This window comes from Neophocaena asiaeorientalis, unplaced genomic scaffold, assembly GCF_003031525.2.
Source record: "Neophocaena asiaeorientalis asiaeorientalis breed wild unplaced genomic scaffold, Neophocaena_asiaeorientalis_V1.1 scaffold134, whole genome shotgun sequence".
Lineage (NCBI taxonomy): Eukaryota > Metazoa > Chordata > Mammalia > Artiodactyla > Phocoenidae > Neophocaena > Neophocaena asiaeorientalis.
This window is the reverse complement of record NW_020185339.1, coordinates 28,950,734-28,960,399: the sequence shown is the minus strand read 5'-3', so window position 1 is coordinate 28,960,399 and position 9,666 is coordinate 28,950,734. Positions and strand designations below refer to the sequence as shown.

At 54.5% G+C, this 9,666-nt stretch overlaps 1 protein-coding gene across 3 annotated transcripts; it reads left to right on the top strand.

The window, feature by feature from the left end:
• Positions 1–1,621: 1,621 nt before the first annotated feature.
• TROAP (trophinin associated protein) lies at positions 1,622–8,436 on the top strand. Of its 3 annotated transcripts, XM_024736856.1 has the most exons (15): positions 1,622–1,745; positions 2,023–2,177; positions 2,283–2,469; positions 3,002–3,159; positions 3,249–3,386; positions 3,578–3,660; positions 4,308–4,360; positions 4,863–4,984; positions 5,934–6,050; positions 6,134–6,217; positions 6,318–6,377; positions 6,642–6,776; positions 6,932–7,556; positions 7,826–8,019; positions 8,268–8,436. In XM_024736856.1, exons 2-15 carry the CDS (start codon positions 2,034–2,036, stop codon positions 8,313–8,315), a joined length of 2,148 nt encoding a protein of 715 aa, XP_024592624.1. In that variant the 5' UTR covers positions 1,622–1,745; positions 2,023–2,033; the 3' UTR covers positions 8,316–8,436. The 3 variants fall into 3 exon arrangements, 2 of the variants coding, with proteins under 2 accessions (XP_024592624.1, XP_024592625.1); XM_024736857.1 differs by lacking the exon at positions 6,642–6,776 and having other exon boundaries at positions 8,268–8,417; XR_003002101.1 differs by lacking the exons at positions 6,134–6,217; positions 6,318–6,377; positions 6,642–6,776; ... (1 more) ...; positions 7,826–8,019; positions 8,268–8,436 and having other exon boundaries at positions 3,002–3,061; positions 5,934–5,945.
• The last annotated feature ends 1,230 nt before the right edge of the window (positions 8,437–9,666 follow it).

The window sequence follows — 9,666 nt, the reverse complement described above, 5'->3', positions numbered from 1 at the left end:
TCCTACGTTCCATCTATCCCTAAGGACTTACCCTCCTCTGAACACTCCAAGTTTCCTTGCCTTTGTAAGTGCTGTTCCAAGTGACTAGAAGAGCCTTCTCTCTTTTACAGGAAGTTCAAATATTACTTCTTTTTGGAGGTCTTCCCTATCTCTCCAGGTATTCATTTGATCAATTATTCATTCATCCATTGACTCATTCAACAAATAGTGAACACCCTTTACAGGCAGGCACAATGCAAGGCATTGAAAATATAATGTAAGCCCAAAATAAAAGGTCACCACCTTCATGGAGGTCTAGCAGGAGAGATCAGGTTTAATAAACACGATACATTAGGTTCACATTGGTGAATATACAATTACCAACTGAGATACATGCTCTGAGGAAACACTGTTCTTTGAGAGCACACAACTAAGGAAACTTTTTTAGATTAGGGTGGGTTGTGAGTGGAGGGGTCCAAGGAAGCCCTCTACAAGAAAGTAACAGCGAACATCCATTTGGAGGCATGAATAGGCAAAGTGGAAGGTATTGCAGACAGAGAGACTAGAAGGAACATGACAAATTTCAGGGATTGGAAATGGCAATGGAGTGGAAAAGCAGAGAACAAGGGGGAAAGTGGTACAAGATGGGGAGTATGAGTGGGGAGAGGTCAAGGCACAGTGGTAACATGACCAGATTTGCATTTTGGAAAGATTACTCTAGCTGCTATATGGTGTGGATTATTGTGGAGAGCAAGAGAGAATGGAGGGTGGGAGGCTTTTGCAATCCTCTAGGTGAGATTAGGGTGGAGATAATGAAGAGGAAGAAACTAAATGAAATCCAAAGGTATAATGAAAAGGTGTGAAGGAGAAATTGGAAGGGGAGGGCTTGTATAATAGGAAGCACGAGTCAGGGAGAGAATCTACCAGAGTCGTGTACGCTTGAAACCATCGCCCATTTCCCGTTAGAGGTTAACCCCTTCCATTCTAACCAGTGTTCTAGGTTCCCTCATTTTCACACCCCTGCCTGCCAACAGGCCACACCTCTCCCCAGTCCTCCAGGCCTGTTGTGTTGAGTTCCAATGACACTGCTTTGAGCCTTGTTTTCTTATCTGTGAAATGGAGACCACACCTCACCATTCGTAAAGGTGGCGTGAAAAAAATGATTGTTTCTTTTTATTTTTGTTATTGTTAGCCTCAGTTCAATTTTTTCCAGCCCTCTCCGCCCGTTTGGAGGCAGTTCCTCGGCCTCGGCACAACGTACAGACATTTCCTACAATGTGTCTGGAGCGGAGTCCCCACAGCTCGACGCCGAACTCTGATCGGAGTCGGGTGAGTGGTTCGGGCCAGTCTCCTACACCGTCAGTTAGCCTCATTCAGGACACCAGCCCTCCCCACAATGCCGCGAGACTGCACCGTCCCGCACCAGTCCCGAGACCTCGCGAGAGTACCCAGCGTCCGTTGTCTCCCAGACTCCGAGCCCACGCCTTCGCCGGCCTCAGAAAGGTCTCCTCCTTCTTCTTCCACCCCGCGCTCCGCTCTCGGATTGGCTGGTTGAGTCGGGTCAGTTTTTTTCCTGGCCAGAAAGCGGCTCGACAACTAGTCCTTCTTTTGGCCTCGCCTCCGAAGCCTGCGGATTGGACAACTGAATCCTGTGACACGCGCCTCCGCAGGAGCGCAGACAAGCCAATCAGGAGCTTGGCGTATTTTACAAACTGGGGAAGTATCTGCAGCAGAAACCGAGAGAGTCCGGGGAAAAAGCGAAGAAAGTGAGGGCGACGCTGAGGGGTTCCGGGGGAGGTGCGGCCCCGGGATCTTGGAGGGAATGAGGGCTGCGGGGGCTCGTAGGGAGGAGAAGCAGTTTGGGGTCCTGGGGCTAAAGAATAGGCTCAGAGAGTTAGGAGACACCCAGCAAAGAGGCCTTGCAGGCGCCGGGTCCTCTGGGCGCATGGATTTGGGTGGAGGTGGGAGTATCAGGGATGTCAGGACCGAAGCCCCGAGCTGGCTGACCTTTGATCCCTGATCCTGCCTTCTTCTCCGTCTCAGTTGTAGTCGTCATGACTACCCTCCAAGCCACGAAGGATCCTCTCCTCCGGGGTGTATCTCCTACCCCCAGCAAGATTCCCGTTCGCTCTCAGAGACGCCCGCCTCTCCCCACAGTCAAACCCAGCGCCCTGGACCAGGAGAACCAAGATCCAAGGGTAAGAGGGGCGTGGGGGGGTGAAGACAGTGGCTACAAGGACCCAGCACACACCAGCAACGCACCCCAACGCTGAGCCCCAGCCTTTTGTTCTCCCTTCCCCCAGAGATTGGTGCAGAAGCTCAGTAGTCAGCGCCCCCTCGTTGACTCAGCAGGCCCCAGGCCGAAAGCCACACATCAAACAGAGCAATCGGAGAGACTGGTGGGGAGTACTCAGCTTCGGAACCCCTTGGAGGAGCTCAGGCCTAGCCCTGGGAGACAAAATGTGGGACCTAGGCCCCCTCCCCAGACAGGTACCTGTTGGAGGCTTGAAAACAGTTTCTTTGGCTGGGTAGGAGAATTGGTTGGTGGCGGTGGGGTTTGGGGGCTTTGCATTCCCTGGGTCTCCTGCTTACTATAATTCCTAGTCCCTGCTCCTAGAAAGCTCTTTGCTCTTAGAAGCCCTTTGCTTTCTTCAGCAAAGTGTCATCTCTTCTAAAGCCTTTTCCGCCTCTCCCAGTCACAATCAATTGCTCTGTGTTCGAATGCTTTGCTGTACTTCTTTTATAACATGTCCATACTTTGACTTGAGTCTGTTACCTCTCTATAGTTTGATGATAGCTTTCCTGAGTATGGGGGCTTTGTCTTATTTATCTCAGGGTGTCAGTGCCTAGAATAGTGTCTTACACAGAGCCAAGTCCTATGAATGTTTGGTGAGCTGAGTTCAGTTATATGAGTCTCTTCGGCTCACTCTTGCACCTCAAGGTGACTCTGCTAGGCTCCCTGACCCCTCAGCCTCCCCGCTTCCTGTTCCTTCTCACCTTTCCTTCTCCTCTTCCCTTGCAGAGGCTCCAGGGACCATAGAGTTTGTGGCTGACCCTGCAGCCCTGGCCACCATCCTGTCAGGTGAGGGGGTGAAGAGCTGTCGCCTGGGGCGCCAGCCCAGTCTGGCTCAGAGAGTACTGGTTCGAGGGAACCAGGGAGGCACCATCCGGAGGGGCCAGGTAATGAGCCAGGATAGGAGGAGATCAGGCTGGAATAGGCTGAGGAGGGAATCCTGAGCTTGTACTGATAGCCTCTCTTGGGGTCCTAGGATGCCCGGGCCTCTGCATACTTGGCTCCCAGAACCCCCACCCACCGACTGGACCCTGCCAGGGCTTCCTGCTTCTCCAGGCTGGAGGGACCAGGACCTCGAGGCCGGACCTTGTGTCCCCAGAGGCTAGAGGCTCTGGTGAGTGCCCTTGAGGGGCTGATACTCAGTGCTTCTGGGAACTCCTTCCAAGGACAGAGCTGGGCCTTAGGAGGGAAGGTACCTCACGATGAGCCAGAGGGGTGGTATGGAGGCCAATGGGGTTGTTGGTGAAGCCTGAAGGTTTGAGGCCTACCTCTGACTCTGTTTTTTCTCTTGCTCCTATGGCTCAGATTCCACCTTCAGGACCTTCCTCTCACCCCTCCGCTCCTCCCGGTTTCCAGGAGCTAAGAAGAGAGACAGGTGGCAACAGCAAGTGAGGAGAGGGTCATCTGGAAAAGAATGATTCATTGTCTGATACAGGGGTCCCTCAGAGCTGGGGCCTTCCAGTAGCTTTAGGACTTCCCAGCAACCCAGGGCGGAAGGGGGAAATCTGTGAGTGCTCAGGGTGAGCCCTTGCAATAGGGGTCAGGCCTTCATAGCCAGGCCTCAATATGACATCAGTTTCATCAGGTTGTGGGACAAGAAGGGGACAGAACTGAGAGGTGCCATCTCTTTTGTTTAGTGGCCAGAGCATAGACCGTGGCAGTAAATGGGATTGGGGTTTGATTCCTGACTCTTAGTACTTATGATTTGTGCAAGCTTGCCTTACCCTCCGAGCTCCAGTTTCTTTTCTTTTTTTTTTTTTTTTGGCTGTGCCACTGCGTGGATTGTGGGATCTTAGTTCCCCAACCAGGGATTGAACCCAGGCGCTTGGCAGTGAAAGCGCAGAGTCCTAACCACTGGACTGCCAGGGAATTCCCACTTCAGTTTCTTTAATCTGTCAAATGAGGATAATGTTTGTATTATCGCTTGAGGTTATCGTGAGAATTAAATGAGATGATGTTTGTAAAGCACTTAGCACAGGGCCCAGCTCGTACTTGGTACTCAGTGACTGCTAGCTGCTGTCCTTATCGCCATCAGGACTTCAGTGAGCCAAGCCTCAGGATTGCTTCTGGAGACCCTTGTCAAGCCTGGTGAGTGTGTCTGGCCATGGGGAGACAACAGGGGCAGGGGAGCTGCTTGTGGGGAGCTGCTTGTAGGGAGCAAAACAAGAGAAAGCTCAGCAGGCTGTGGCGGGAAGCCCAGATCAGAAGGAGACAGAGAAGACGAGATCTTCTTGATAGGCCAGAGGTTGGCCCAGTTGCACTTGTGTCGGAGGAGGTGGTCCCCGTTTCTACCCTCTCTCTGCCACTTCCTGTAGGGTTTACCTTCCACTCACTGTTCTGTCCTCAGACCCTAAGAGCCATCACCACACCCCTAGCCCACTCAGGGTATTCAGATTAATGATTTACTACTGAAATAGTGCTGGCCTGCAAAGGGATGCTGGATGGGTCCCCACCCCTGATGGTGCAGTGGGGGCTGTCAAACTGGCATACCCTATTCGGAGGTTGCAACCTCCGACTAGGGTTGCAGGGCCCTGTGCCAGACTTTGATGTGTGTTCCAGACACTGCAGCAAATTTCCTGTCTCCTCCTAGCTTCCTCTCTCCCTGAAGGAGAATATGAAGTTGTCACTCACTCAGATGAAAGAGGAGGGGGCCCCCTCGGTCTGGCTCAGCGAGTACCATTAAAAGAAACCCGAGAGATAACACACACCAAGGTGAGCTGGGACCTTCCTCCTCTGTGCTGGGGGAAGGGCACAGAGGAGATGCATGGGGGGATTCCCCAGCAGCAGCGGCACTGAGGATTGTGGGTAGAGCCAGGCAGTCCCAGCCTGGATCTCAGTATGTTAACTTGGTCCTGGTTTGCCCTAGATGGACCCAAGGCCCTCTCCAGAGTGGTACTGGCCTCTGTTTACCAGGTGTCCGGGGCCTGCGAGTGAGAGGTCACAGTCTGGTATACATCTGTATCACCATCAGATCAGTGCTGAGAGTAAGATGGATCTGAGAGTTCATTCTTTCACTCCACAAGGGTTTATTGAACAGCTACTGTGTGCCAAGCAATGTTCTAGGTTCTGGATATACAGTAGGAAATAAGTTCACATTCTAGAAGGGGGAGACAAAAAATAAACACACGTGTAAAATATATAGTAGGTCAGATGGTGCTAAGTTATCTGTTTAAAAAAAGGAAAGTAAGGCACTGAAAGGGAAGGAGAAGTGGAAGGGGGTGATTGGTACTGTAGTTTCAGGTAGATCGGTCAGGGGAATCTCACTGAGGTGCGGCTAAGTGAAGAGCAGAAGGAGTTGAGGGAGTGAGCCATGTAGATAATCTGGGGGAAGAACGTTCCAGGCCACAAGAACTGCAGATGCAAAGATGGCATGTACCTGGTGTGTTTAAGGATCAGCAAAAAAGCGAGGCTGAAGCAGAGTAAGAAGGAAAGGAAGTGAGAGGTTAGAGCAATGACAGAATCAGGTTGGGTAAGGATTTATAAAACAGCGTAAGATCTTGACTATTACTTGGAATGAGTGCAAAGCCATGGGGAGGGGGGATGAACAAGGGAGGGACATGACTTGATTAGATCTCAAAAGAATCACACTGGCTGCTCAAGTGAGGACAAGAAAGAGCAATGCCAAGCGGGAGGGATCACTCTTCCACCTTGTTCTCCACAGGACGGCCGTGACTCCTGCCTGATGCCCTCCCCTGGCCAAGTTATACCACCTGCCATCACCCGGCCATCACCCTTTGGACGGGCTCAGCGTGTGCCTTCCCCTGGCCCCTCAGCTCCAGTTTGTATCCACAACTCCTGGGGGCTGGGATCACTGCGAGATCTCGGTTTTGTCCCTGCCCAACCACCCCCATCTCTCCCCAGACCTCATATTCAGTGTTGCGGCGTCTCGCCATCCGCCCCAAAACCCAGTTCACACCCCTTCCATCGGCCCCCAGAGCTCAGCAGGTGAGAGAGGGCAGGGGAGGTAGCTGGCTTAGGCCAGGGCTGGAGGAGGAAGGGGATGGATGGGTACAGGGAAAGACATGGCATCTCACTTCTGTCCCAGGCCCAGTGGTTGAGTGGCCTTTCCCCTCAGCCTTGCCCCGAAGAGCCTGCCCTGCCCTGGGTAAGTATCTGAAACCTTCCCGTGCTGAGATTCCTCGCTCTGTCCCGTTGGCCCGAGGCCCAGCAGTTTTGAAGCAAGTGGGCTCTCTGGAAAAGCTGCCTGACTCTCCAACTCCCCCTGCCTCTCTGCTGCCCCTCCTAATCCAAGTCTAGGGCTGCTCAGTTAAGGACCTGACCCCTTCCTCACTAGCTTGAAGACTCAAACTAGTCTTCTTCCTACTCCAGCCTGGCTTCCTCATGTGGCCCCTCTCCTCCCATGTGGCAGGAGCAGATTGCAGTCCGGTTATTTGACCAGGAGAGTGGTGTAAGGTTGCAGGAGGGTCCTGGGAAGCCACCCGTGTCAACTCCTTATGGACCCCACCCCAGTAGAACCCCCAACCTCCAGGAGCTGAAGCTGCAGGTGGGCTGGTGTGGGCAACAGCTTTGATGCCTGATGGGCAGTGACAGGGCTGGGAAAGCGAGAAACGGCGGGGGTGGGGGTGGGCATGGAAATAGGACAGTGTGGGTACAAGACTTGCACCCACTTCTTGACATCACACTCTGTCCCACCCACAGCGCATCAGTATCCTGCAACAGCTTTTGCGACAGGAGGTAGAGGGGCTGGCGGAGGGCAAGTGTGCCCCCCTTAATGGAGGCTCCTCTCTGGATATGGTTGAACTTCAACCCCTGCTGGCTGAGATTTCTAAAACTCTGAACGCCCCAGAGAATAAATCTGGGGCTTTTCATCTTCCTGGAATGTTACAGCACTCTGGGTTGCCCAAACCCTACCTTCCAGAGGGGTGTGGGGAACCAGAGCCCTGCCCTGGAGCAGAGCCCGAGGTAGCTCTGCCCTGCCCTCCAGCAGAACCAGGGCCCCCAGAGTCCTACCATAGGAGGGGGCCTGAGATATCAGAGCCCTCCACCCAGGAGGCATCAGAGCCCTGCTCTCTGGGAGAGCCTGGACCCCTTCAGGCCTGCCCCCAGGGGCAGACAGGACTCCCAGAGCCCTCCCCTAGGGTAGAGCCTGGGGTATCAGAGGCCTGCTCCCGGGAACCCAGAAGTCCAGAGTCCAGCCCATGGTCCTGCTGCAGTCAGTGGGCTCCAGCGACCACCAGCCTGACCTTCTCCTCCCAACGCCCACTTTGTGCCAGCCCCCCTATCCACTCACTCCAGTCTCTGAAGCCCCCAACAGGCCAGGCAGGTAAGGAGTTGGTTGGAAGGGGTTGTGAACAAAGGAGGTCCTCATCTCTCGCTGGGAGCAGGGCCTGCCCTGCACCAGGTGATCCTTTCTTTCCCCTACCTCCCTTGCCCCAGTCTGGCTTTCCCACAGGAAGAAGTGGGGGGCTGCACCTTCAGCCCTGTGCTCCTAATTGGCTTGGCCCTTGGTCGGGGAGTGGGAAAGGGCAGTATATGGTGGGAGTCTAGGACTCCAGAGTCTGCCCTGATCTCTCTGTGGCCTTTGGCCCTCAGGCCCCAGCAATCTGGCCCCTCGAACCCTGGCCCTGAGGCAGCGCCTCAAAGCATGTCTGACCGCCATCCACCGCTTCCACGAGGCCCAACTGGACGACGAGTGTGCCTTCTACACCAGCCGAGCCCCTCCCTCAGGCCTCACCCGGGTCTGCACCAACCCTGTGGCCACATTGCTCGAATGGCAGGATGCCCTGGTGAGCCTCCGGTCCACAGCTAGCTATGCCTGTGGGAAGTAGGAAGTAGGGCAGGGGGCCATCCTCGGCTCCTTTACAGAGGTCAGGGGGAAGAGCTGGTTACAGTTCAAGGACAGCTGGGCTGTGACGAGGTCAGGGGGAAGAGCTGGTTACAGTTCAAGGACAGCTGGGCTGTGACGAGGTCAGGGGGAAGAGCTGGTTACAGTTCAAGGACGGCTGGGCTGTGACGAGGTCTTCTCTCTCCCTAGTGTTTTATTCCAGTCGGTTCTGCTGCCCCACAGGACTCTCCGTCATGAGGCATACGCCTCCACCCACTCCTGTCCTGCCTTGCACCTTCCTTTTAACCCTTATTTATTTTCCACACCATGTACTGGGAGCTGACACCCTTTTGTCCTTCAATAAAGTTTCTAAAATGTCCAAATGTCTGTTTTCCTCCGGTCCTACTTAGGCCAGCTACTGCTGTTTCTCCTCAATTGTCCACATGGTGGCAGTGTCCTCCAGCTTAGAGGCCAGCCCTGGGTTCTCAGTCTTCCCCAGGCTCCCTCGCCCAGAAGCTGTCCAGGTCATCCCACTCCTGCACACCCCACCCTCCCAGCAAGCACTATGAGTGAGTGGTTTTTTTTTGGCGGGGGGGCGTGAACGTGGGCCTTTGGGGAGCTGCTTTTCTCCTTGCTCCCTGAGATCTTGGCCGCTCCCAGGAGCCGTCAGCAACTCCTGCACCGCCTAGAGTTCCCTAGAACTCTCCCCCTGCATCAGCAGAAAGCAGAAGCACCAGACCCATACCTCTGCAATCCTCCCTTACTAGTGGCCCTCTGGTTGGCGTCTCCCTACAGTGTAAGGCCTCAAAGCTCTCCTGAAGCTGATACCCTTCCCCGTATCAGAGTAGAAACCCTGCGCTACTTCCCTCCTCGGCTTCCCCAGAGGCAGGCCTTGCCAGGAATAATGAAACCTTTGCCTCTGGCAGAGAGCGATAGGGTAGGGGTCCTTGAGAGGAGTGAGGAAAGGGTCAGCCACTTTCCCCCACTCTGTGCACCGAGTTAAGAGGCACACACATTCTCCCGCTTCACTTTATTGGAAGAGGCAACAGCAGCTGTAGCCCCAGGGCCTAACCCCCGATGGGGGTGAAATGGGGACTGCAGGATGAGTTTTAAATGCTAGGAAAGAATGTACTGGTTCCTCCAGTTCACAGGGAGGCTGCCAAGGCTAGAGCCTGAAGCCTGAAAATGGAGATGAGGGGAGGAGGGGATGGCAGAGAAGTTGTCATGACAGAGGACCAGCGCCTACCCGCCCTAATGTCTCCTCCCGCCTAGAAGGGCTCCTTCTGTTTCTGTTCTCTCCCTCCCCAAAAGCCAGGGCTTCCTTCTGTTTTCTGCTTTCCGTGCCTCTGTGCTGCAGTTAGTGAAACTGTCTCCTAGCTCCCGAGAGAAGAGAGGGCCACGACCTGCGCCCCCCTCCTGGCCCGGCTTTCACGGGCATGTGCGCGGATGCTGGTGGTCCCTTCCCAAGCCGCTCTGCTCCTCCGGCCGGTTTCCTCAGCTCCCCAGCCACTCAGTTATACCCCGGAGCACCAAGAGTCCGCCCATTAAAGGCCACCTCCGGGAGCGGGAGGGTCCGTCCCACCCCCAGTCTCTCAAAGGATGGGGTGGC

Coding starts and splice junctions, on each gene's coding strand:
- TROAP (XM_024736856.1), top strand. CDS start 2,034: ATGACTACCCTCCAAGCCACGAAGGATCCTCTCCTCCGGGGTGTATCT. Junction 3,160..3,248: donor GCACCATCCGGAGGGGCCAG/GTAATGAGCCAG, acceptor TTGGGGTCCTAG/GATGCCCGGGCCTCTGCATA. Junction 8,020..8,267: donor TCGAATGGCAGGATGCCCTG/GTGAGCCTCCGG, acceptor CTCTCTCCCTAG/TGTTTTATTCCAGTCGGTTC.